This window comes from Odocoileus virginianus, chromosome 14 (genome assembly GCF_023699985.2).
Source record: "Odocoileus virginianus isolate 20LAN1187 ecotype Illinois chromosome 14, Ovbor_1.2, whole genome shotgun sequence".
Taxonomy (NCBI): Eukaryota; Metazoa; Chordata; class Mammalia; order Artiodactyla; family Cervidae; genus Odocoileus; species Odocoileus virginianus.
The window spans coordinates 515,096-541,818 of record NC_069687.1 but is presented as its reverse complement, the minus strand read 5'-3'; the positions used below and the strand labels follow the sequence as shown (position 1 = coordinate 541,818).

Genomic DNA, 26,723 nt, shown 5'->3' with positions numbered 1-26,723 from the left:
GGGGAGCCACAAGCCGCAGACATGCTCTGCTTCAGCTCCGTCCGAGAGTGGCCTCTCACTTACATTTTGTCATTAAAGCCAGGGTCTGGACTCCGGCTCAAGTGCAGGCCTCCCCATGCAGCTGCTGGGTCGGCGAGCCTGTGCCCAAGGGTGGTGCAGGCAGCGGCAGGGCTGGGTGGGTCTGCGCATGGGGGAAGGCCGGGGCTGGGGAGGACAGTCCTGTGGACCTCCAAGGCCGAGGGGCAGGGCGCAGGGAGCGGGGCTCACAGCAATCTCACGGGACGCGGTCACGAGGAGGCCGCACCCCGCCCGCTCGGCCGCGGGCCTCTGGGCCAACCTGGCCTGCTCCTCCCGAGATCCTGAAATGAAACCCCAGCTCCTCCCCGAGGGTGTGGGCCACAGCTCACGGACGACCAGCTCCTGGGAGATGCCAAGGGGTCTTTCAAGCAGCTGTGAACATGGGGTCTGGAGGAGGAGGCCCTCTTCTCCAGACATTCTTATCCACAGAGAGCCAGCACTGCCACCCAACCCCGGTCCACAGAGCCCCCCAGACAGCGGTTGAAGTGGCCCCGGAGTGTGAATGCAATTTCAGGCTTAGGGGGTCTTCCCAAGACGCAGGTTTCATCAGGAAAATCCCCTGGAGGAGCCAATGGAAACCCACTGGTAGCTACAGTCCACAGGGTTACACAGAGTTGGACACAGCTGAAGCAACTGAGCAAACAGACGCGTGGCGTGAGCCCAATTTCAGGCTTGGGTTTTTTCTTTCTCCTTTTGAAAGCAGTGAAGCGGGGTGAGAGTGACCCATATACGTGGAGCGGTGGGCCCGCCTGCAGGTCACAGACACAGACACGCCATCTAGCCCAAGAGCACGCCTGTCCCGGCCGAGCGGCCACCTGGGCGCACTTGTGGCCACACGCCGTTGCGGACGTGAACCAACCAACTCTATGGAAAACTCACTTGAAAACAAGGTGTGATGTTACCAAATGCACGTATTTTTATTATGACTGGGGAAAACGCAATCACAGGTTGATCACCAAGTTGCTTTATCCGTAAAAACAGTGCCAAGGAGGCAAATACAAAACCAGCGGCACAAATTCACAAGCGGCTTGTGGAGCAGCGGCCGCATCGGGCCTCAGGGGGACCCACGGGCCGAGGTTCCAGGGTGTTGGGCGCCCTGCTCCCTGCAGCCCTCTCCCGCCTTCTGGCGGGAAGGGTGCTTTCCCAAAGCTGAAGCTGTGCATGGCGCTCAAGGGGGCACTTTCGAGTCCACGGAGAACTGGAGGCCGCCTCCGCCCAGCTGGCCACGTGCGTGTCTCGGGGGCGCCCACACCTCCCCAGCCCCACCGCGGCCTCTGCGTCCTCTTAGGGTGCTGCCTCCTCTCGGCTCCCGGCTCCCGGACGACTGAAGGGGAGTCGCCTCCCCCGTCTGCGGGCTGCGCTCACCCCGGGGCTTCGGGCAGCGGCGGCTCCCTGACCGCCCACCCGGCTTCACGATGGACTGTAGGAGCCGCAAAGACCCCCGCCCACCCAGGCCCGGGTGACCACAAGGCTCCCCGCCCGCCCCCAAGCGAAGCCCCCCCAGCGCTTGCTATGCGGGGAAAAAAAATGGCCAGGACCGGCCGGCAGGGTCCCTCCTGCCCTTGGGCCTCACGCTGGAATCACGACAGAAGCAGGTGCAGGCATCTCAAAGCGAACGCGGGTGTAGGGACGCCACAGAGCGCTTGGGGGCGGGGCCGCCGGCGGGGGGCGGGGCCGGGCCCTAGGCCGGGTGGTGGTGGTGGTGGTGGTGGTGGTGGTGCTCGTGGTGGTGGTGGTGCTCGTGCCTCTGCACGGCCGGCCCCGCGAAGGCCTCGCCCAGGAGCGCGGGCGGCAGCTCCTGCTCCAGTGCCGCCGGCGGGCCGGGCGCGGCCTTCAGCGGCGAGTGGCCCTCCCGCGCCCGCTGCCGGCAGCGCCGGTGGCCGTAGGGCGGGGGCGGCGGCTGCGGGAGGGGGTGGGCCTCCGGGGGCGCCTGCGGCAGGGGCGCAGGCGGGTGGAAGCTGAAGGACCGCCCGGGCCTGAGCCCGCTGGGCACGCCGGGGGGCCGGCCCGAGCCCTGGGGGGACCTCAGGAGCGGCCGCTCGGGGCCCTTTGGCCGGGGCGGCAGGTCCAGGGCCCGGGGCGGCAGGTCAGCGGCCGGCAGGGCGAGCTCGGCCAGCCCCGCGCAGCGGCGATGGTGGGCGGCGTGCGCGTCTGACTCCTGTGAGCGGGACCGGCCCTGCGGGTGTGAGGCCCTGGCGGGGGGCTCCGGCCGGGCCTGCGTCGGGGGGGACCCTGCAGACACAGCAGCCGTGAGGGCCTCTGAGGGGCCGGCTCTGTCCCACTAGACCCGCTGCTGCCAGGACCCGCGACCCTCAGGCCTGGCGCCTGGGGGCCAGGTCCCCAGGACTCACCTGGCCCGAACTTGGACGCGTAGTTCTCGATTCCGGCCAGGTCCAGGTAGTGGTTCCTCCGCTCCGTATTTTCGTCCACGCAGTAGGGACCCCGCTCCGAGCAGGGGTGGGGGTCGGCGTTGGGCCTCCTGCGAGGAGCAGGAGGAGGGTATAGCTCTGATCTCCGGCACTCTGAACCCGCAAGGTTAGGGACAAGCAGGGCCCATGGGGCCCCAGGACCCTGGAGCCACCCAGCGACCTCCACCACCGTCGTCACCCAGGAGCTGGTGAGGGCTCCGTGGCCGCTGCCCCCAGGGGGTGGAACAACAGGGCCCGGGAGCAAGCGGGCTGAGGGTCCGGAGACCGCCCCCCGGCTGCCTCTGAAGCCCCACGGCTTCTCAGACGACACTGGGCCTGCCCAGCTCCCACCCGGGGGCAGGGAGTGCCCAGGGCTACCCCGAGGGAACAGCCCTTGAGGCCTGTGGGAAGCAGGGGTGTGGCCAGACTGCTCCCGTCTGAGGGAGCCAAGCGGGACCCCGGGCCCTCACCGGACGTGTGTGGACAGCCTCCTGTCGGCCACCCTGGGGTCCTCACTGAGCTCTGCCTCTGTCCTGCAGCGACTGGGCTCACGGTCTGAAAGCGGGGGACGCAGGCAGCCTTCACTCACCCAGCTACCCGTTCATTCACTCACTCTGCTCACGTCCTCACCGGCCCTGCACGTTCACTCATTCATTCATGCCTTCATTCACTCATGCATGTGTCCAGTCATTCATTCATCACTCATTCATTCATCCACACGTTCAGTCACGCCCTCATTCATTCGTCACTCCCCACTCACGCATTCACCTCCACTCTTGCACGCATTCATTCTCGCTCCTCACTCGTTCACTGAAGCCCCCGCACACCCAGTCCTTCACGGAACAGGCTCCAGCCCTCGCCTGGCTCTCCATGTTCCTCTGCCGTGAAGGGGACGCTGCGCGGGGGTCACAGTTACCACCACCCCCCACCCCACATGGTGAGCAGGCGCTCAGGGGAGAGGCAGCGTGGGGCGGGGGGTGCAGGAGGCAGGGACCACACGCAGGGCAGGGCCTCCGGAGCGCCTGAGCGGGGAGCCGCTGGGGCCCGGAAGCCCAGGCCCTCACCCTGGGCAGCAGGGGGCCCGTCCTTCCTCTTGCTGGACGGCTCAGGGCTGACGGTCAGCTTCACACGGAGAGTCTTGCTGCTGCCCGAGCAGTGGTGGACTGAAGCGTCGACGACTTCATAGATGGTGTGCATCAGGCTGGACATGTCCTGGGGGGTGGGGGGCGGACGTCGGGGCGCAGGCGGACTGGGGGCCCAGCCCACACTGCCCGCCTCCCGCCACTCCTTTCCCCTGCCCCACAGAGGCACCAAGCGGCCCAAGCCAGCAGCCCTGCTGGAACCACATCTCTCTGAGCTTTTCAAGTTCAAACTGCGTCTGAGTTCAAAGGGCTTAGCGAGCAGACAAACGATCAAAGTTGCTTTTAACTCAGACATGCTCTCTCAGCCATCCTCCACGTCTGCTTCCTTCTGAGGGGCCCTCTGCCCTCCTGGACACAGAGGCAGCAGGGACGGCATGCCAGGGGCACCCCGGGACCCTCACTGCCCTGCTGAGGGGCTGCTGGCCAGGGCAGAGATGGCCAGGGCTGGCTAGGCTCCACCAGGAACGGCACAGTGGCCGGGCCCGGGGGAATGGACAAGGCTCCAGCTGGCCCTGCCGGTGACCTGGGTCCTGTCCTGCAGTGGCTCCCTCCCCACAGCCTGACCCAGGAAAACTCCCTGCCTCTCCTCCCTCCTGGAGGACCCAGCCGTGTCCCCAGGGTGGGACCCATGCCTCATCACCTCTCTGGTGGCCTTCCCGCTGTTGTCGAAGCCATAGAGCGTGAAGGTCCACTCCTGGTGATTGTCCTCCTCCACCGACACATCACACTGGACTGCCTGTGGGGTGTGGGGGTACAGGCGCAGGGTCGTCCTTGCCCACGTGCCGGGCCCCCAACCCTGCCGCGTCCTCCAGGGACCAGTCCCCACCCCTCCTGGCCAGGCAGGGAGACGGGTCAGTCCATGCATGACCTGGCTTCTGGGTCATTCCCACCGCTCTGGCACTGAAGCCCGGGAAAGTCCCACGGGTTACGTAGGGCCACAGCAGCCAGCTCTGGTCAGGTGCATGGGGACCCCTCTACCCAGCAGAGCCTGCCACCCCAGGAGCCATGGGGACCCCACGTCAGGGCATCACAGGAGGGGGACGAAGACCTACGTCCACGTTCAGGCGCCGCTTGCCCAGCCCGCGGGCGCCCTCGCGGCCAGCCGCTCTCTCTCCATCATCCACGCAGAAGAGCTGTCCTGGCCCCTCACGGGCCTCGGCCTTCTCAGGAGGCAGCACCACTGCGGGGGGCAAGGGGGTGGGCCAGGTGTCCGGCCCAGGGGGAGGTGGTGGGTGGCTCCCAGCCCGTGACCCTCCCAGAAGGGTCTGAGCCGAGAGTCCAGGCACAGGTCATCAGATGGCCTGGGAGAGAGGCCAGGGCGGCCCTCGGGGTGACCCCGGCCTGGGGTATCCACTGTCTGGCTGCGGCAGCTTCAATCTGGGCTGGCCGGGGTCTGGGAGGTAAGTGGAGGGGCGCGGGGTGAGGGTGGCTCAGGGTGTCCAGGGCTGGGGAGCGGGACTCACCCTCGAAGGGACACTGGTCATCGCGGAAAGGCCCTTCCCTGGGGTCCCCGCCCGGCAGCTCCTGCAGGAGAACGGACAGCGCAGACCATGGACACCCCGCCCGAGCTCAGGGCGGGCACCGGACCTGCCTCCTGGGCATCACGCTCCTGCTGCGCGGGCAGCAGCCCGTCCACGCTCACTCAGCCTCGGGTTCTGAACGTGACATGTGCCCATCCCTGGGCGTGGCTGGCTCTGTTAAAACCGCCTCCGGGACGAGACGTGGGGCCCAGTGGTTCTCAGTGCACCCTGCGTCCCCCCCACCCCCCTGCCCCCGAGGACACAGCTTTGCCTGAGGGCGCGGGGCAGCGAGAACAAGGCTCCCACCTAGCCTCTGCTGAGCGAGGCGGGCACAGACCAGAATCCCGGCCGTGAACGGCCAAGCCCGCCTGCCATCCGTCCGCTCACCGGCCGGCACACAGCACCTCCTGCCTCAGCTGGACAAGAGCCGGGGAGCACCCCCGCAAGGCCCAGGAGCCAGGGGTCCGGGACTGGGGGGGCGCCTCCTTCAGGGGGCCCAGGCCGAGGGCGCCTCCTCCAGGGGGACCGGGCCTAGGGCGCAGACAGAAGACACCCCCCGGCCCCCGCCCCGGCCCCGGCCCCCACGGCCGATCCTGAGGCCAGTTACGGGACAACGGGAGCAACCTTCGGCCGAGCTGGGAAACCACAGAACTGAGTCCCCGGGGCCGGCTCTGCCAACCGTGTCAGAACAGATGCGGGGCGAGCGGGGCTGGGCCCAGGGTGGAGGGGACCCTTCCCATCTGTCTCCTGGGCCCCCAGGCATCCTCCTCTTGGAGGCCCTGGCCCTAACCACTCCCGCTTAGAACCAGGTGACGTTCACAGCTTTCTCAGGAGGCCAGGTGGGTGGTGTGCCCGAGCTCGCTGTGATAGACGCCGCCGCCTCCGCCACGCAGCCCGCTGCCCGGGATGTGCCTGCTGGCCCAGCGCGGAGGCCCCACGGTTGCCCCACACACCAGCACAAGGGCCCCTCCAGCCGAACGGAGTCCAGCCTGAGCACTCTACCCAGTGGATGCCAAGATAAATTCCAATCATAAGACCCTGGCTTGCGGTTAAATTTTTTCCATAAAATCAAAATGAGCTGTGAAGCGGAGGTTCCGGGTGTCTGTGGGGAGCAGGCGCAATGCCTAGCCAGAGGCCGGCAGGTCAGCTGGCCACAGGGACCGCATCACAGGGGGCGACCAGGGCCAGCCATCGTCCGGCGAGGTTGTGGGCCCTGCGGTCCCTGCCACGTGCTGCGGGGCCAGAACATGGACGGACGGGCCCAGGGGCGCAGGCACGGGCAGCATGTGCCTGGTGAGGACTCTGCCCCCCCAGCTTGGATGCTGCCTCTCCACCGCATCCCCCAGCCAGGCGCCCAGCCAGCCTCCCCGTTGGGCTGGTGGCTGGACGCTCAGATCCTGCGTGACTCCTGACGACCCCGCCCAGGGCAGAGCCCCCTGTATTCACCTCCTTAAATCACAGAGGTGAGAAGAGCTGCAGGAAGCACTTCCCCGGGATCTAAGGATCTGAGACTCGGCTGGGCGCAGCCTTTCTTTCAGTCAGTCTTGGGGGGGAAACGGCCGAGGCCCCGAGACCCGCCTCTGGGGACCTGCTGGAGCCCCAGGGCTGGTGGAGAGGCTGGCCTTGAGGACTCGGCCCCCAGAGCCACGAGGTGGGGGACCAGAGAATTTCCTCACTGCTTGCCTGGCTCACCCGAGCGCTCAAAGAAAAGCAAAGCCCACCTGTGGCCTCTACACATGAGCTTAGAAGAGTTGAAAGTTCAATAATTCCTTCCATCTTTTTGTTTTAAAATAATCTGAGCACTTATTTTTGGCAGGCAGTGCTGGTTACAGACGAGATATTAATACATGCTTTGGGCTGGGGAGGGGACAGGACAGGGTCTGCGTGAGCCTTGGCGGGACCCTGAGACGCTCCCAACGCTACAATCACACTCACCAAGGACACAACCAAGCTGGCTCTGGTCAGCAACGGACGTGCTCGCCTCCCCAGACAGTGCCCGCCTCCCCAGATGGTGCCCGCCTTCCCTAACAGGGCTGGGAGTTTGGGACACTCGGAACGTCCCTCCACGCACAGCCTGACAGGAGGACAGGCCAGTTTAAGATCCAACGCGTCGCCAGCGGTGTCTGTGATGCAGAGCCATCAGACAAGGGGGCGAGGAGGCTTGCGGGAAGCGCAGCCACGCTTGGCCCTGTGACTGGTGACTTCCGTCCCATCCATCCTGATTATATAAAGATGCCCTCTCATCCGCGCTGCTGCAGCTCAATAGAAGGGCCAAGAACTTAGACTGTAACGTAGGACACGCAGCGCAGGGCTCCCAGCCAGACATGCGGCCACCCCTGCTGGCAGCCTCCCACGTGGCTAGAAAACCCAGACCGTCCAGCAAGACTGGAGGAGAATGGATGATGTCCCCATGCATGCAAGGGCACTGCCCAGGCCCCACCGCTCCTTGGAGGCCCACCTGTGCTGGCCTCTGTCCCCAGGTGGAGTCCCCAGCTGCAGACCCTCCCTAGCAGCAAACTCCCGCCTCATGCCCTCCCCTGCTCCTCAAGGGAGCCCCAGCTTCCGCCTACAAACCCTCCAGCCCCGCCTTCCCGACCCCCATCCTGCCCCTGCCTGGACAGTCCTTGGCACCAACCGCCTCCGACTCTGCTCAGGGACGTGGCTCTGTCCCCGTGGCATCTGGGGCTCCTCTGCCCACCAGCAGGGGCCTGCGGGTGACCCAGCCCACCACCCAGCCATGCTCAGACCTGGGCCTGGCCTCCTGCCGACCCCGGGGGCCCCCAGCAGGGGGAGATCGTGCCCCCCTTCTCCAGCATCTGAGGGGCCCTCCTTCAGCCCAGTGTTCTGGGCTGCCAGGGAGAGGCTGAGGCCCTCGCACCGGACGCTTTCTCCTCCAGGTCGTCCCACGCTTTCTCCTCCAGGTCATCCCTCTCCATCACCATCAGGCAGCCTTGGCCTTTTCTGCGGGCTCCTGCTGCCTAGGTGGGGGCTACAGGCATGGAGCTGTCGGGGGCGTTCACGGAAAAGCTTGGACCCCTGCCTCCCGAGAGGCCAGGAGGCCCAGCCACACTTTCCCTCAGCCAGGGTCCTCTTCCGTCCACCAGAGCCAGGGATGCTGGGCCGTCCACCCTGCGGGCAGGTTGGGGGGACACACAGCCAGGCCGATGGGCAGGACACATGTGCCTGTTGGAGGCCACATGGACGCGGGGCGGTCTGCGTGAGTGGGAAGGAGGAAGCTTCAGTGATGCAGCCGACCAACCCCTGAACTCATCCACTTTTCCAGCGTCCAAATTCACACATTTCTTCAAGACTGAGGGCCTCTGTGATCTTAGGAAACGCTCCGGGGCTTCGAGGGCGAACACGTCCCTAGGAAGCCCAACTCTTGCTGGGGTAGAGGCCCTCCAGCTCCCGAGTCCCTGAACGATCCCTGAGGGAGACGGTGCGTCCGTGAGGTGGCAGAGCGCATGGGAAGCCAGCCTTTACAAACCTGCTTCGTCATCGCCCCAATAAAGGGCTGCCTAGAAAACCCACCCGGGATCCCGGCGTGGAGCGCGTCTGCGGCAAGCCTGGGGGGCCCCTCATATTCCAAGCACCCCCCCAATGCTGCCAGGACTCAAGGCCCCTCCTAACGGCAGCCTGGATTCAGGTCTCCTCTTAAACCTGTGCTGTTCACAGACCCAGGCTGGTACCTGCCCTGTCCCTGGGGGCTCAGCGTGCGGATCTGGGCTTCAACAGAGAGGAGGACCCCCAGGCCCCAGGGCCTGAGGGACAGTGCACCTGTGTCCCCCGTAACAAGTGGTCCCCAGCCAGGCAGCTCACACCTGAAGACCTGCTGTCTCTCAGTTCTGAGGCCATAGTCAGGACTCACGGCCTGGAGGGGAGTCCCCAGGCTCCAGGGGCAAGACCCTTCCTGCCTCTCTGGCTCTGGGAGCCCTGGGGGCCCCGGGCTCGCGTCTGCATCCCCTCCTGCCTCTCTGGCCCTGGGGGGCCCGGGCTCGCGTCTGCATCCCTTCCTGCCTCTCTGGCCCTGGGGGCCCCGGGCTCGCGTCTGCATCCCCTCCTGCCTCTCTGGCCCTGGGGGCCCCGGGCTCGCGTCTGCATCCCCTCCTGCCGCTCTGGCCCTGGGGGCCCTGGGGGCCCTGGGCTCGTGTCTGCACCCCTTCCTGCCTCTCTGGCCCTGGGGGCCCCGGGCTCGCATCTGCATCCCCTCCTGCCTCTCTGGCTCTGGGGGCCCTGGGGGCCCCGGGCTCGCGTCTGCATCCCCTCCTGCCTCTCTGGCTCTGGGGGCCCCGGGCTCGTGTCTGCACCCCTTCCTGCCTCTCTGGCTCTGGGGGCCCCGGGCTCGCGTCTGCATCCCCTCCTGCCTCTCTGGCCCTGGGGGCCCCGGGCTCGCATCTGCATCCCCTCCTGCCTCTCTGGCCCTGGGGGCCCCGGGCTCGCATCTGCATCCCCTCCTGCCTCTCTGGCCCTGGGGGCCCCGGGCTCGCATCTGCATCCCCTCCTGCCTCTCTGGCTCTGGGGGCCCTGGGCTTGCGTCTGCATCCCCTCCTGCCTCTCTGGCTCTGGGGGCCCTGGGCTCGCGTCTGCACCCCTTCCTGCCTCTCTGGCTCTGGGGGCCCTGAGGGCCCTGGGCTCGCGTCTGCACCCCTTCCTGCCTCTCTGGCCCTGGGGGCCCCGGGGGCCCTGGGCTCGCGTCTGCATCCCCTCCTGCCTCTCTGGCTCTGGGGGCCCTGGGCTCGCGTCTGCACCCCTTCCTGCCTCTCTGGCCCTGGGGGCCCTGGGGGCCCTGGGCTCACGTCTGCACCCCTTCCTGCCTCTCTGGCTCTGGGGGCCCTGGGGGCCCTGGGCTCGCGTCTGCACCCCTTCCTGCCTCTCTGGCTCTGGGGGCCCTGGGCTCGCGTCTGCACCCCTTCCTGCCTCTCTGGCCCTGGGGGCCCTGGGGGCCCTGGGCTCGCGTCTGCATCCCTTCCTGCCTCTCTGGCCCTGGGGGCCCTGGGCTCGTGTCTGCACCCCTTCCTGCCTCTCTGGCTCTGGGGGCCCCGGGCTCGCATCTGCATCCCCTCCTGCCTCTCTGGCTCTGGGGGCCCTGGGGGCCCTGGGCTCGCGTCTGCATCCCTTCCTGCCTCTCTGGCTCTGGGGGCCCCGGGCTCGCGTCTGCATCCCCTCCTGCCTCTCTGGCCCTGGGGGCCCCGGGCTCGCATCTGCATCCCCTCCTGCCTCTCTGGCTCTGGGGGCCCTGGGCTCGCGTCTGCACCCCTTCCTGCCTCTCTGGCCCTGGGGGCCCTGGGGGCCCTGGGCTCGCGTCTGCATCCCCTCCTGCCTCTGGCCCTGGGGGCCCTGGGGGCCCTGGGCTCGCATCTGCATCCCCTCCTGCCTCTGGCCCTGGGGGCCCTGGGCTCGTGTCTGCATCCCCTCCTGCCTCTCTGGCCCTGGGGGCCCTGGGGGCCCTGGGGGCCCTGGGCTCGCGTCTGCACCCCTTCCTGCCTCTCTGGCTCTGGGGGCCCTGGGGGCCCTGGGCTCGCGTCTGCACCCCTTCCTGCCTCTCTGGCCCTGGGGGCCCTGGGGGCCCTGGGCTCGCGTCTGCACCCCTTCCTGCCTCTCTGGCCCTGGGGGCCCTGGGCTCGCGTCTGCACCCCTTCCTGCCTCTCTGGCCCTGGGGGCCCTGGGCTCGCGTCTGCACCCCTTCCTGCCTCTCTGGCCCTGGGGGCCCTGGGGGCCCTGGGCTCGCGTCTGCACCCCTTCCTGCCTCTCTGGCTCTGGGGGCCCTGGGGGCCCCGGGCTCGCGTCTGCATCCCCTCCTGCCTCTCTGGCTCTGGGGGCCCTGGGGGCCCCGGGCTCGCGTCTGCATCCCCTCCTGCCTCTCTGGCTCTGGGGGCCCCGGGCTCGCGTCTGCATCCCTTCCTGCCTCTCTGGCTCTGGGGGCCCCGGGCTCGCATCTGCATCCCCTCCTGCCTCTCTGGCCCTGGGGGCCCCGGGCTCGCATCTGCATCCCCTCCTGCCTCTCTGGCCCTGGGGGCCCCGGGCTCGCGTCTGCATCCCCTCCTGCCTCTCTGGCTCTGGGGGCCCTGGGGGCCCTGGGCTCGCGTCTGCATCCCCTCCTGCCTCTGGCCCTGGGGGCCCTGGGGGCCCTGGGCTCGCATCTGCATCCCCTCCTGCCTCTGGCCCTGGGGGCCCTCGGGGCCCTGGGGGCCCTGGGCTCGCGTCTGCACCCCTTCCTGCCTCTCTGGCCCTGGGGGCCCCGGGGGCCCTGGGCTCGCGTCTGCATCCCCTCCTGCCTCTGGCCCTGGGGGCCCTGGGGGCCCTGGGCTCGCATCTGCATCCCCTCCTGCCTCTGGCCCTGGGGGCCCTGGGCTCGTGTCTGCATCCCCTCCTGCCTCTCTGGCCCTGGGGGCCCTGGGGGCCCTGGGCTCGCGTCTGCATCCCTTCCTGCCTCTCTGGCTCTGGGGGCCCTGGGGGCCCTGGGCTCGCGTCTGCACCCCTTCCTGCCTCTCTGGCCCTGGGGGCCCTGGGGGCCCTGGGCTCGCGTCTGCATCCCCTCCTGCCTCTGGCCCTGGGGGCCCTGGGGGCCCTGGCCTCGCGTCTGCATCCCCTCCTGCCTCTGGCCCTGGGGGCCCTGGGGGCCTTGGGCTCGCGTCTGCATCCCTTCCTGCCTCTCTGGCCCTGGGGGCCCTGGGGGCCCTGGGCTCGCGTCTGCATCCCCTCCTGCCTCTCTGGCTCTGGGGGCCGTGGGGGCCCTGGGCTCGCGTCTGCATCCCTTCCTGCCTCTCTGGCCCTGGGGGCCCTGGGGGCCCTGGGCTCGTGTCTGCATCCCCAGCCTCGGCTCTGTGGCTGCTCATCTTCTGGGTGTGCGTCTTCTGTCCAAGGCCGGACCCGCACCCACCCCTTCTTACAGAGACGGGAGCGGCAGTCAGGGCCCCAGAACCACCCCTTGTCTGGAGGCCCGTCACTCAGCCACGTCTGCAGAGACCCCTTTCCAATAAGGTGCCGGTCGCAGGCTCTGGGACGGGGAGCAGCCCCTCACGTCCAGGAGCTGCCAGCCAGTCGAGAGTTTGGACCGGCCACTGACCACCGCCTCCACCCCTTTCCAACAGTACGTGGACGGGGTGCGGCGACCTCCCAGGACGGGGTGCAGTGACCCCCACGCGGATGGGGTGCAGCAACCCCCTACGAGGACGGGGTGTGGTGACCCCCCAAAAAGACGGGGTGCAGTGAACCCCGGAGGATGGGGTGCAGTGACCCCCATGGGGATGGGGTGCAGTGACCCCCATGGGGATGGGGTGCAGCGACCGCCTATGCACACGCTCACAGGGTGCCGTCCCCCTCAAATGGGGACAGACAGGAAGTACACCAGCCAGAAACCCAGCAGAAGCCAGGCCCCTCCTCTGGCCTGAGTGGGGAGAGACCGCAGCACAGGTCACGTGAGGGTCACAGCGCGGACGCGAGGACAGACCTCCTGCTCCCAAGGCACGCCTTCCAGACTCGGGGTCCCCGGAGGACAGCTCAGCTTCCTGTGATGGATCCGAGGATGGGAAGCCGTGACGAGAACCCAGAGGGTCCCCAGTGGAGAGCCAGGCTGCGCGCGCCCCCTGCTGCCCTGCGGGCCCTCCACCCCAGGCGGCTCACACCAGCCCCGCCTCCTGGGCAGTCGGCCATGGGGGCCTGCTGATCAGAGACAGAGCCTGGCCTCACCTCCAGCCGTGACAGACCACGCCCTGGACAGGTAGAGTGGGCAGAGGTGGGGACCCCGGGGCAGTGCCCACCTAGCTTGTACTGCAGGGGACCACGGTCACTTCTGGGCAGTGCCTGGGGCTGGACAAAGGGGTGGCGTGTCTTGCAAGGGTGACCTGGGCCAAGTGGGGGTCCAGGGAGGCCCCTGGGCTCCTGCTCAGGCTGTCAGGACACTGGACGGGGCAGGACTGGTGTGGGGTGAGTGTGGGGGGCCTGGGCTCCCCAGGCACTGGAAAGAACTGGGTCGTGCAGGAGAAGGCAAGGACGGGGCACTGGGGGGAGAGTGGGAGGCCACGGGGCAGCAGAGGGGATGGCAGATGGCTGGAGGCGAAGGGCAGGGCCCGGGAGTGGCAGCGGCCTCAATGGAGAGATCAAGGGCAGAGGCGGACCTGTCCGCACCCCCAACGGAAGGCCTGGTGGGGACACATCTTGGAAACACTGCCAGGGAGACGGAGGCGACTCCACGGGCTGCAGGAAAGGCCAGGCAGCTTAGCAGCTGGGGTCTCCGCTTCAGCGGCTAAGGAGCCTTAGAGGGGACAAGGCAGGTTTGGGGCTTAATAATCCCAGCACATGCATAGAGGGGCTCCACCCGAGGGGCTGCCGTGGCCGTGACTGTCAGCTTCTGACTTTAAAGTGCAAGTTAAGGCAGGTGAAGCGTCGGGGAGGGGCGTGCAGGGTCCCCACCAACCACAGCTCTCACAAGAGCTCCAGGATCCGAGGGTGTTCCGAGACTGCAGCAGGGCTCCTGGGTGAGGGCCGTTCAACCAGACTTCCTAATTACCAGATTTGGAATTTATGCCTAGAAACTCAGTTCTCTGGGGATCAAAGGGTCTCCTAAAGTAAACACCTACAGACCTCATGGGCTAGCATGCTCCATAACTGACGTCCTGGGTGAGGACATCTTACCCACCACGGCTTCTCACAACTTCACTCATTTTGGTGAAAAAAAATACAGAATGTATCTGGCGTTAGTGGTCAAGAACCTGCCTGCCAATGCAGGAAACGTAAGAGATGCAAATATGATCCCTGGGTCAGGAAGATCCCCTGGAGGAGGGCATGGCAACCCACTCCAGGACTCCTACCTAGAGGATCCCATGGACAGAGGAGCCTGGTAGGCTATGGTCCATAGGGTTGCAGAGTCAGACACAACTGAGCAACTTAGCAACAGTATCACATGCCCACTTGCCCTGGTCTATGGGGATTTCTTTCTTGGCAACCACACACAAAAAAGACCCCGACCCCAGAGAGGTCTCCAAGGACCCGCTCATGAAGCTTGTTGGAGAAGGGCTCCACATGTGTGGCAGGGACGCCTGAAAGCACAGAGCATAGGAGCTCAGGCCACAGCCCACAGTCTTGGGCGAGTTATGGGGTGGGGTTACCAAGGGCACCTGCGGGGGAAATAATTCCACCGTAAAGTGTGTGCAGGGAAAACATAACAAATGCAGGGTCAGTGAGAAGATACATAGTGTGAAATGAAGTGTCGGTCGCTCGGTCATATCCAACTCATTGCAACCCCATGGACTGCAGCCTGCCAGGCTCCTCTGTCCACGGGATTCTCCAGGCAAGAACACTGGAGTGGGTTGCCATGCCCTCCTCCAGGGGATCTTCCCGACCCAGGGATCAAACCCAGGTCTCCTGCATTGCAGGCGGATTCTTTACCATCTGAGCCTCCAGGGAAGCCCTACATACAAGCACACACACACAGACATGTGCACAAACACACATGCATGCACACGCACACAAACACACGTGTATATACACGCACACATGAATACACGCGTATATACACGTGTGTGAACACAATATATTCACAAACACAATGCACGCATGCATGCACATGTGTGCACAGATGCATATACACACGCATGAACCTATGTACATATGCATGTGCACACATGAACGTGAGTTTGAGCAAACGCCAGGAGACAGTGAAGGACCCTGGCACGCTACAGCTCATGGGGTCACAGAGTCAGGTGTGACTTAGCAACTGAACAATGATGTACACACGTACACATTCATGTACACTCACATACATGCATGTGTACAAAACGCATATACAAATGCACGTATACACACATGTGTGCGTGAACACATGCATATATGCACGAACACAACAGATGCACATATTTACATATGCACACACATAAACATGCACAAACATGCATACTAGTGCATGTACATGCGCACAGACACACATGTACACATGAATATACACTATATGCATGTGCGCGAGCACACACACATATATGCATGAACACAACAGATGCATGTACACACGTGTGCATGTACACACATGTATATGTGTGCATGCACACCCACATATACATGCATGCACACACAATCTCTACCACAGAGAATCGAGATATGCCCCAAAAAACTAAAAAACTTCAGTGATTTCAATTCTCAGCGTCCTGGAACTCTGTTTTTCATTTAACACTAAATCATTCTGCAACAAATCTGCAGACATCATTTTCCCCCAGTCATGCCTGCTGCTGGCTCTGTCTTTAGCGCCAACAAGGAGGAGCTTCACAGAGAAAGGAGGATCTCCAGGACCCACCTCCCGGTGCCTGCCGCCTCCTTCCTGTCTGAGCCCCATGGCCGCCGAGGTCACAGCACACGGAGTGTCGACAGGACGCCCGTGCCCCTGTGCGGGGGCCATCGTGCCCGCCAGCGCTCTTGGGCAGAAGAGGTTTCCTGCCGCTGAGTCTGAAATGCAGACCCAGGTTCATCTTCCTTCCATCTGAGCTCTACCTCTGGAAAAAACACTGGGCTTTCATTCCCTTCCATTCGTATTAAAGCCTCATGTTTCCCATTTCAAAAGAAGATCAGTTCCAAAGTGGAACTTCCATTTTCCGCGTGCATTTTCAGTTCTGTGTTTTTAGCTGAGAAGGCCCCACATGTTCACATGTGACACCGGTGGCCCCAGAAGAGGTAAGCCTGCTGAAGACGCTAAAGGCTTACACTTGCTCGCAGCCCAGGACCCTGAGGGCTGAGCTGCTCTGAGAAGCAATGCGGGCTCCGCTACCTCTGGAAGCACCCACAGGGAGGCGACACCCGCACCCGGCTCTGTGGCTGCAACCAGACCCCTGGGGTCGGAGCAGAGACCGGCGACCCCTCCCCGTTTCACAAACAGGAACCAAAATCGACTCAAGAACAATTCATTTGCGAAGCCACCCGTGAAAGATAAAGAGAGTCCTGAGCAGACCTGCACTTGCCTCGCTGAAACCTTTCAGCAGCCTTTACCCATTCTGCCCACCCTCACCCCCACCTCCCACAACCTGCAGTTCACTCTCTGCAGCGGGAAGCTTGTCTTATAAACATATTTACGTATTTCTAGTCCTCAGACGTGAGCGGTCACACAGCATTTGTCTTTCTCTTTCTGACCTACTTCACTTAGCACCATGACCTCAAGGTCCATCCATGTTTTGGGCAGGATTTTTTTCCTTATGGCTGAGTAGTATTCCATCGTACATACACCGCATCTTCTCTTCCATTCACCCACCATCAAAGGATGTTGCTTCTCTGTCTTGTTGTTCAGTTAAGTCATGTCTGACTCTTTGTGACCCCAGGGACTGCAGCACGCCAGACTTCCCTGTCCTTCACCATCTCCTGGAGCTTGCTCAAACTCATGCCCACTGAGTTGGTGATGCCCTCCAACCATCTCATCCTCTGTCATTCCCTTCTGCTCCCACCTTCAATCTTCCCCAGCATCAGGGTCTTTTCCACTGAGTCAGTTCTTCCCATCAGGTGGCCAACGTCCTGGAGCTTCAGCTTCAGCCTCTGTCAAGGCCACTGTGAATGATGCTGCAGGGAACGTGGGGCTGCACATCACCTCCTGGAGTTAGCTCTGCTTTCTTCGGACGTGTACCCAGGAGGGAGGCTGCTGGGTCACCTGGCACTTGTTTCTAATTTCTGAGGAGTCTGCACAGCATTCTGCACAGTGGCTGCACCGGTTTGCGTCCCCTCCAGCAGTGGAGGAGGCTCCCTTCTCCACATCCTCTCCAGCGCTTGTTCCTTGTGTTCTTCTGGCGACAGCAGTCCCGACAAGTGCAGGTGACGCCTCGCTGCAGTCCTGATGACTAGGATGTCTAGCACCTTTTCACGGACCTGCTGACCTCGTGCCTTTATTCTTTGGAAAACGTCTCTGTTACCAATGACCTCGTCTCAGAAGCGGCCCTGGTCCCAGGGCAGCCGCATGGTCTGGGAGCAGCAGATGAACCCCCAGCGCAGGAGCCCTGCTCTCACCTCGCACCCCCCTCCAGGTTTCCCCACAGAACCTCAACACAGTTGTGGAGGTCCCTCTGTCCAGGCACCCAGACGACGTGCAGTCCTTCCCCGGGACGAGCCGCAGGAAGAGGGCCTGGATGCCCCTCACAGCAGTCAGGAGGCCAGCACACCTCGGCGCCCTCCTGGGGGAGGACCCCTGGCAGGAGGGCAGAGCTGACTGCAGGCCCCGCACCGGGTTCCAGCTGGGGGCCTCCCTCTGGGCGGCACTGGGCCTGCGGCTGAGGGCACCCGACCTGCCCACCCCAGAAGTGAGGGGGCCGTGGAGTCAGGGGCCGCGGGGTCAGGGGCCACGGGGTCAGGGGCCACGGGGTCCCAGAAGCCACTGACTCAAGGCCTCCACCACCCACCGAGCTCCCGAAGGAACCAGAACTATGCCTCGGGCTCTGGGAACACGCCAGGAGACACCCGTGGGCACCACGCTCAGTTTTAAAACAGCTAAAATCACTTCAGACAAACCAAGGGAAGGAGAGGAAGGGCCCCAGCCCCGTCCTCCAAAGCTGGGAAGGCAGGCCGGGAGGCCTCAGGCCCACGCACTGCGGTCCCTCCAAAGAGCTGTCTCCCCCATAACACCCCACGACTGCCCCTCCCAGGACCCTCTGTGTCACTCCCACCAACACCCCGTGGCTGCCCCGGCCCCCTGGGACATGTGGCCTTGAAGCAACACTGAGCATTTCTCAGGTTCACAGGGAGGACCTTCCAGCTCATGAAGCAGGTATCCACCCGCTGGGAAAACAACGTTTACCAGACATTCTGGTCATGCACCAGGAGCCAGCCGGGCTCACTAACTCGTGGGCAAACTCAGCCTCATTCCCTGTATCTTGGGGTGGTGGGAGCGGGCGAGTTGGGGGGGGGTGTGCACCTAGTTCCCACAGGGTCACTGGCCACAGTTCTTGTGGCCACACGGCGACCATCACTGACCCGCAAGGAAGCACACGGTGGCCTTGACAGGAGGGGATGTGTCCCCACTCCGGCCCCAGCCAGAGGTCCTGGGGGCATGGCACGGTCAGGCAGGCCATCCTTGGGGCCTCCCCCGGGGGGCAGGGATGAAGACGGGGCCGGAGATGGGACAGAGAGGGAGAGCCGACACCCCAGTGTCCCCTGACCGACGCGCTCCGGGGGAGCCGGGGCGGGGTGCTCAGCGGGGGTAGCAGGGTGGCAGCAAGGTGCCTGAGCTCCCGGGCTGGGGGTCCACACTCCAGGATGGAAGGGGATGGGGAGCGATGAACTGTACTAAACGTAAAGGACCATCCGCTGTTCTGGTTCCACGCCAGCACAGCGGGCTCCACCACCTCACAGCCACGCAGCCGAGGCCAGCACAGCGGGCTCCACCCCGCACAGCCACGCAGCCGAGGCCAGCACAGCGGGCTCCGCCACCGCACAGCCACGCAGCCGAGGCCAGCACAGCGGGCGCCGCCACCTCACAGCCACGCAGCCGAGGCCAGCACAGCGGGCTCCGCCACCTCACAGCCACGCAGCCGAGGCCAGCACAGCGGGCGCCGCCACCACACAGCCACGCAGCCGAGGCCAGCACAGCGGGCTCCGCCACCGCACAGCCACGCAGCCAAGGCCAGCACAGCGGGCTCCGCCCCGCACAGCCACGCAGCCGAGGCCAGCACAGCGGGCTCCGCCACCGCACAGCCACGCAGCCGAGGCCAGCACAGCGGGCTCCGCCACCGCACAGCCACGCAGCCGAGGCCAGCACAGCGGGCTCCGCCCCGCACAGCCACGCAGCCGAGGCCAGCACAGCGGGCTCCGTCACCTCACAGCCACGCAGCCGAGGCCAGCACAGCGGGCTCCGCCCCGCACAGCCACGCAGCCGAGGCCAGCACAGCGGGCTCCGCCACCTCACAGCCACGCAGCCGAGGCCAGCACAGCGGGCTCCGCCCCGCACAGCCACGCAGCCGAGGCCAGCACAGCGGGCTCCGCCCCGCACAGCCACGCAGCCGAGGCCAGCACAGCGGGCTCCGCCACCTCACAGCCACGCAGCCGAGGCCAGCACAGCGGGCTCCGCCCCGCACAGCCACGCAGCCGAGGCCAGCACAGCGGGCTCCGCCACCTCACAGCCACGCAGCCGAGGCCAGCACAGCGGGCTCCGCCCCGCACAGCCACGCAGCCGAGGCCAGCACAGCGGGCTCCGCCCCGCACAGCCACGCAGCCGAGGCCAGCACAGCGGGCTCCGCCACCTCACAGCCACGCAGCCGAGGCCAGCACAGCGGGCTCCGCCCCGCACAGCCACGCAGCCGAGGCCAGCACAGCGGGCTCCGCCACCTCACAGCCACGCAGCCGAGGCCAGCACAGCGGGCTCCGCCCCGCACAGCCACGCAGCCGAGGCCAGCACAGCGGGCTCCGCCACCTCACAGCCACGCAGCCAAGGCCAGCACAGCGGGCTCCGCCCCGCACAGCCACGCAGCCGAGGCCAGCACAGCGGGCTCCGCCACCGCACAGCCACGCAGCCGAGGCCAGCACAGCGGGTGCCACTACCGCACAGCCACGCAGCTGGAGCATTGTTTTCGACCTCCATAACACTCACGGGCTGCGTGTTGGGACCTGCTGTGTGGTCCACACCCTGGGCTGACGGAGGCTCGCCGCCTGTTTCAAGGCCCAAGGTGCCCGCGCCCGGGAGAAGGCCCAGGTGGACGGCCGCCAGGAAGAGATGGCGTGAGCCCGGGACCGCCTGCATCACCTGCAGGCATCTCTGACTCCTCACGCGCAGGAGGACCAAGCAGGCAGGAGACAGCACCCCGTCACCAACACTCACCTCCCCAGGCAGACACGATCGGCCCAGAGGAGGGGCGGCCCTGCGCTGGCCCCCTGGCCCCAAGGAGCACACAGCCTCCAGCCGCACTGTGACATGCCCAGCAAATCCTCGAACGAGGTTCCTGCCTTTACAGGCGTGGGATTCAAACCTTACTCCCAGAAAGCAGGAGTCGCGACTCGAGTGGGTCTGATCTTAGGGCACGTCTTGCCCCTTCTCACAAGCGTTTACGAGCGCCCTCTGAGCATCTCATTGCCAGCTGGCCAGAGAGCGTCCTTCCAAAAAGGGAGCGGCCGCGCCCCTCAGCGGGTGCGCTGTCTGCAGTGGACTCCGGGGACCGCTAGGGAGCGAGCGGTTGGCGGGGAGGGGTCTCAGCCGTCTGGCCTGGCCATCTACCCGAACTCAGTCCACACCGGTGCCCGGAATCACCCACCCTGGCAGACGCGTGGGGTCTGGTTCACCCAAGGCCCCTCTGGCACCCCAGGCCTGGATGGACACCCTCCACGCCCACTCACAGGAACCTGGGTCCTGAGTGGGGGCCTTGATGCTAAAAGCAGCACCTTCAGTCTGGGGGGCCCGGCCATCCCTCTTAAGCCTGGCTTTCCCATGAGCCCAGCGGCCCTCCGACACGGCAAACGGGCAGCGTGGTGGTCTTTAACTCGCCACCACGGCTGTGCAGCGCATGGATCGTAAAGAAAAGTCGAGTCCCGCGCCCCCCTCCCGCCTGGGATACGCAGGCCTTGCGGCCACAGGCCCCCGCCAGGGAGCGGGAGGGGCTCTCCAGGCCCCGCCGCAGTCCGTCTGCCGGCCATCTGCGCCTCCGCCTTCTTTGTCCCCGGAACCCGGGTCGCGGTCAGGGGCTGAGCTCCGGTGCTCGCGGCCCCAGGAGCCCGCCGGGCCCACCACGCCTACCTGCTTGTCCCTGGCGCCGTGCTCCGCGCAGCCCCGCCGCTCCGCCTCCTCTGCGCCTCTGCGGCCACCCATGTACGCAGACACCACGATACTGTCCCCTGCGGGCCCGCAGGCGGACGCGGGGGAACGCGGCACCGAGGAGAGAAGGAGACGCCCGTGAGCCCGCGGGCGGTGCGCCTGGCGATGCCCGCCGCCCTGCGCGCCCGCCCCTCTCCGCGCAGCCTGGGGCGCGGGACTCAGGCCCCAGGCTGGGACAGGGGTCTGGGGCGTGGGCGAGGAGCCCGCGCGTTCCTGGGGGCGCCGCGCCGAGGCACCCCCCCACCCCGCCACCCGAGGCCTCGGGGGACAGCACGCGCGCCGCCCTCCGGGCTCGGTCCCCCGCGCCCCGGCCGCCGCCCCGCGCGCTCACCTTCCGGGCTCTCTCTTCGCTTGAAGGCTGCAGCGGCTGCGGCGCGGCCGGAGGGCGCGGGGAGAGGGAAGGGACAGTGAGTGGCCGGCGCCCGTCCGCCGCCACTCGCCCGCCCGCCGGCCCCCAACTCACCGTGCCTGGACTGGATTTTCCCCATGTCGTCGCCCGCCCGCCCGCCCGCCCGCGCTCCCGGCGCCGCGCCCGGGCGCCGGCCGTGATCCGCTGCGGGTCCAGGCGTCCGCGGGGGCCGCGGAGACCCGGCGCGCGGGGTCGGGGCGGCCGAGGGGCGCGGAGCCGGGCGGGCGGGCGGGCGGGGCGCGGCGCGGTGGCGGCGGCGGCCCGGCTCCCTCTGAGCGCGCGCGCCCGCGCCCCGGCTTTAACCGCGGCCCCCGCAGCGCCCCCCGCGGCCGCCGCCCGCAGCGCACGGGCCCGGCCTCCGGCCCGCCTCCTTGGGGGTCGCGAGCCAAGCCCTGGGCGTGGGGGCGGCGCCGCCCGCCAGGGGACCCCGGACGGGAGGTCTATAAGGTAGTCGGGGGCTGCGGTGGACTCTCGCGGGGACAGCTCCCAGCCCCACCCTCTCTCTCACGGCGTATCCTAGCATCCCCAATTCGAGAGGTACCCCAGAGCCCCTGCCCCTCGCCGGAGGGGACCTTAGAGGGGACGTGCCAGGCTGCTGGTGGAGCTGGTCTTGGGGAGAGGGTGGGGGTCAGACAGGGCCAGAGGCCCACGAGGAGGGTGCTTTGGAAGGACAGGAGGTGCGATCGGGTCTCTGGGAAAAGCCAGCTGCTGGTCCTAGCAGGGCGGCTGGGGCCTGCCGGCCTCGTTCTACCTTGTGTTAATCAAGGAGAGGCAAGGACCAGGGTGGGCTGGTTTCAGCCCTTGGCCTTGCTGAGCTCCTGGGCAGTGGAGGGAGTCGGCACTCAGCCCCCGCTCCCTTCCAGCTCGTCCCCTGCAGCCCCACCCCCTTCACCGGCCCCTGCCTTACTGGAAAGCTTCCGAGTTTTCCTTCCCAGAAACTGCCCCGTCTCGCCTCCTTGAACCCCGGCTTGCCACTGCCACTCAGCTTCTCCCCTCGATTCAGCCGAGCCCCCTCACCCGCCAAGCGCCTGCGTCTCCTGCAACAGGCGCCTGGTGTCCCGAGTCACGGCCACGTCTCCATCTCTGTGGGTGACCCACGTGGCCCAGGGCCGCCTGCGTCCTGGTGGTGGGTGAGGTCCCTCCCTGCCCGGGGCCTGGCCGACCCCCTCAAGGAGCTGGCCTCCCCAGCTGCAGCCCCCACACCCACCAGGTCCCCCCACACCCCTCACCTCCTGGACAACACACCTTGACTAGCCTCTTGTCCAGCCGAGTGCAGGGACACTTCGCGTGTGCTCTGTGGTCCAGGCTTCAAGCTGTCCGGTTGTGGGTGCTGATGCTGACCCATTTTAAAGGGTCCAGGTGCTCCAGGGCTTCCCTTGGGGCTCACATGATAAAGAAAGAGAACGTGAAAGTCGCTCAGTGGTGTCCGAGTCTTTGCAATCCCATGGACTACACAGCCCGTGGGATTCTCCAGATCAGAATACTGGGATGGGTTGCCATGCCCATCAATCTCAGGTCTCCCGTCTTGCAGGTGGATTCTTTCCCAGCTGAGCCACCAGTGCAGGAGACCTGGGTCCAGTCCCTGGGTGGGGAAGATCCCCTGGAGAAGGGAACGGTTACCCCCTCCAGTATTCTTGCCTGGAGAACCCCATGGACAGAGGAGCCTGGTGGGCTGCAGTCCACGGGGTCCCAAAGATTTGGACACAACTGAGCGACTGACAACTTTCCACCACAGGTGCCCCATGGCTCCCAGAGTCGCACAGCTGGTCTGGATGGGAGGGTGACCTGGAGTCCTGCTCCTGACCCAGGCTGCCCCTTGGCCGGGAAGCAAGTTGCCCGTGGAGGTGTGAACATGGGTCATGGACAGTGCCATGGATAGCCTGGCCCACGAGCCGTTCCCACCGTCCCTTCCGAAAGACCTCAGCTGAAGGGCAGCCTCAGAGGGGGCCGCATCCTTCAAGCCGGACCCCCCTCCCCTCCCGGCCCTGGGAGGCAGGCCCTGCAGGGGCCCTGCGCTGATCCAGCGGTGGCTGCCTTCCGCGTGCCTCCCAGCTCCTGGTGGGGCCCCAGGCCTCTCTCTCCCAGCAATGCTCCCTGGCTCTCCCCGCTCTCCTCCGCCTCCACCATGGCCTTTAACCCCCAACTGAGAGTGCAGCTGGAGAAGGAAATGGCAACCCACCCAAGATTCTTGCCTGGAGAATCCCAGGGACAGAGGAACCTGGCGAGGTACAGTCCATGGGGTCGCAAGAGCCGGATACAACTGAGCAACTAAAGAGAGAGAGGCGAGAGAGTGCAGCAGTTCGTCATCTTGTGGTTTCACGTGCCCTGTCAATGTCTTTGTGACGATAACAATAGTATAGTGTGTTAAGCACAGTGGCGGCGGGGGGACGGCAGCCCTTCCGAATGCACCGCGTTCACATCCACACCAGGCAGCAGCTTAGGGATCAGCTGCGTCTCTGCCTGAGGACCCACCCCTGGAGGGGCCCCGCATGCCCGCTGGCCCCCCACCCTGCAGCGGGGGTGTTGGCGAGGATGCCCACCAGGTGTGCTGGCAGAGACTGGTGAACCTCGTCCTTTCCGTGAGGCTCTGCTCTTTGTCACCTGCAGGGTCACATGATCCAGTCCTAGGAGGGTGGGAGTGAGGTTGGCCTCCCCTGGCTGCCTGGCGTCCATCCTCACGGCCACCTTGTCACAGAGCACTGGGCAGCGGGACTGTAAAGCAGAAGCCTCACCCTGTCCACATGGACCTGGACTTGCTGGCGACTTTGAACCTTATCCTTCATGCGCGTTCTTCAGTGCACATGCCCCACAGTTTGCCCACGTGCTCTGTACGGCCCACGACTGTTGGTGTTTTCATGGATGCGCACGACCATCTCTGATGGTCGCCTCAAAGAGAAACCCCGTCATGCCCATCTTCCTACGCCCAGCTGCTGGGGGCATGTCCACCCTCTGTGGATCACCCTATTCGGGACATTTCATGGGAAGAGCATCATGTGGCATGTGCCCTGGGCGTCGGCTTCCTCCACGCCCTGTAGCGCATCCAGGCTTCATCTGTGTTTAGCACATCGGCACGCCGTTCCTCTGGCCTGAGTGGCGCTCTGTGGTGTGGGTGGGCCCCATTCTGTCCACCCGTGTACACGCTGCTGCACGCTCGGGTCGCTCTGCTTTCAGGCGGCTGTGGACGCTCACGCACAAGCCTGTGGATGGGTTTCCAGTTCTCTCGGGCTGGCACCAGGGGTGGGCTCTCTGGGCCCCTAGGGGCCTCTGTTTTACATTTTGGGAAGCGAACGCTCTGAGGCCCACGCGCTGCGCACTCCCGACCCCCAGCCGTGGGGGAGGCTCCATGCCCCAGCGGACACCTGCCCCTGCGTGTCTGGTTCCAGCCGTCCTGGTGCATGCGACGTGGTGTCTCTGGTTCTGGTTTGTGTTTACCGGGTGAGGGACGACGTCCAGCACATTTTTGCGTGCTCTTCTCTTGCATGTCTTCCTTGAAGAGCTGTCTGTTGAATCTTTGTCCTTCTAATCATTGAGTGGTAAACGTTCTTTATATATTATGGATAAAAGTTCCTTATCAGATATATGATTTGCAAATATTTTTCCCATCTTATGGGCTTTCTTTTCCCTTTTCTCATGGTGTCCTTTTCATTTTGATATTTCCAATTCGTCTGTTTTATTTTTGTTGCTCATGGGTTGGCGGCATGCCTCTGCATTCTTCGGGTCTGTTTTTTTGACCTTCTGAGCGCGTGGCCCCAGGGCACAGCCAGACATCTCAGGAAACCCCTCGAGGTCTCTGACGCTGGGAACTCTTGACTCGGACTCGATGAACCCCAGGAGGGTCACGCAGCAGAGACGCAGGTGAGCGGAGGTGGGGTCTCCCTGGGGCAACATGGGGGTGCTCACCCACCAAGGCGCTCGGGAAGGGTGTGGACCCGGCCGGGGCAGCGTTAGCACCCACACCCACACCCAGAAGCTGGGGAGGAAGCCAGGACATCCCACTCGCTCTGGCTGCCAGGGTCCCAAGGAAGGGCCTGCTCCTCCTGCACCCCTGTGCTTGGGGGTGACGGCAGCAGAGTTGGGGCTGGCATGGACAGTAACCGCCGCCTCGCAGGGTCCCGTCAACGGGGGGCCGCCAGGACTGAGGCCCCGCCCGCCCGCCTCCCGGGCCCCGGAGGGCAGCCCGCATCCCGGCCTGCTCTTTCCCGTGGCTTGTGTCCCCCACTTAGCCCTGTTCTGGGGGGACAGTGGCCATCATTCCCCAGCCTCACCAAGCAAGGCCTCCAGGTGGCCTGCAGTGGGTGCAAAAGCAGGGTGTATATTGAAGTTTCCTCCTTGGAAGGAAAGTTATGACCAACCTAGACAGCATATTAAAAAGCAGACACATTACTTTGCCAACAAAGGTCCGTCTAGTCAAAGGTATAGTTTTTCCAGTGGTCATGTATGGATGTGAGAGATGGACTGTGAAGAAAGCTGAGCGCTGAAGAACTGATGCTTTTGAAGTATGGTGTTGGAGAAGACTCTTGAGAATCCCTTGGACTGCAAGGAGATCCAACCATCCATCCTAAAGGAAATCAGTCCTAAATGTTCTTTGGAAGGACTGATGCTGAAGCTGAAACTCCAACACTTTGGCCACCTGATACGAAGAACTGACTCATTGGAAAAGACCCTGATTCTGGGAAAGATTGAAGCGGGAGGAGAAGGGGACTACAGAGGATGAGGTGGTTGGATGGCATCACTGACTCAATGGACATGAGTTGAGTAGACTCCAGGAGTTGGTGATGGACAGGGAGGCCTGGCGTGCTGCAGTCCGTGGGGTCGCACAGAGACACGACTGAGAGACTGAACTGAACTGAACTGAAGTCTGCAGAGAGTGGCCACTGCGCCTGCCTGGCTACCTGGCTGCCCACAGCCGGACAGACAGCCAACAGGAGACTGGGCCCCTGTCCCTGAGGCGCAGGTCGTGGCAGACCATCCCGGGGCCCCGGGCGGCTTGGATGGGCTGGCCCTGGCTCGGGCTGCCCTCTGTTCACTGCTCCTGCCTCCTGGGCACCGTCTGCTGCTGTTGTCAGCTCAGCTGGGGGACCCCTGCCTGCTCCTCAGAAAGGCCCCTGGGACTCCTATTCCCCAGTGACAGCTGCTCCGCCAGCCCCACGAGGCCTCTCCTGCATCTGGACTGCAGGATGAGCGCAGAGTCCCTTGCCTGGGGGGCTGTGACCTCAGAGGTGCCCAAAGGCCCTCCAGCCCGGGACCCTGCCTCCTGCAGCGCTGTCCGCCAGCCCCAGCAGGGACGCCTGCCCATCTGCCTGGCTCCCAGCTCAGGGCACCCCAAGGAGCCAGAGGGACCCTGTCCTGCTCAGCTCAGCCTCTGGGCCTGGCCGTCAGCATCGTTGGCATCCCCCTGCCCGGGGC

At 65.2% G+C, this 26,723-nt stretch overlaps 1 protein-coding gene across 2 annotated transcripts; it reads right to left on the bottom strand.

Annotated features, from left to right (window-relative positions):
• Positions 1-971: 971 nt before the first annotated feature.
• On the bottom strand, positions 972-21,486 carry NKD2 (NKD inhibitor of WNT signaling pathway 2). Of its 2 annotated transcripts, XM_070476431.1 has the most exons (10): positions 21,372-21,486; positions 21,240-21,275; positions 20,831-20,928; positions 5,092-5,152; positions 4,681-4,808; positions 4,269-4,364; positions 3,551-3,698; positions 2,957-3,041; positions 2,430-2,557; positions 972-2,310 (listed from the first exon to the last, which is right to left on the bottom strand). In XM_070476431.1, the coding sequence occupies exons 1-10, from the start codon at positions 21,394-21,396 to the stop codon at positions 1,760-1,762; spliced, it is 1,356 nt and encodes a 451-aa protein (XP_070332532.1). In that variant the 5' UTR covers positions 21,397-21,486; the 3' UTR covers positions 972-1,759. The 2 variants fall into 2 exon arrangements, with proteins under 2 accessions (XP_070332532.1, XP_070332533.1); XM_070476432.1 differs by lacking the exon at positions 21,240-21,275.
• Positions 21,487-26,723: the final 5,237 nt, after the last annotated feature.

Excerpts from the sequence above, each read along its gene's own strand:
- NKD2 (XM_070476431.1), bottom strand. The coding sequence starts at position 21,396 with ATGGGGAAAATCCAGTCCAGGCACG. Across the intron at positions 21,276-21,371 it reads GAAAATCCAGTCCAGGCACG|CCGCTGCAGCCTTCAAGCGA; the intron begins GTGAGTTGGGGG and ends GCCGCGCCGCAG. Across the intron at positions 20,929-21,239 it reads GCGAAGAGAGAGCCCGGAAG|GGGACAGTATCGTGGTGTCT; the intron begins GTGAGCGCGCGG and ends GCGGGCCCGCAG.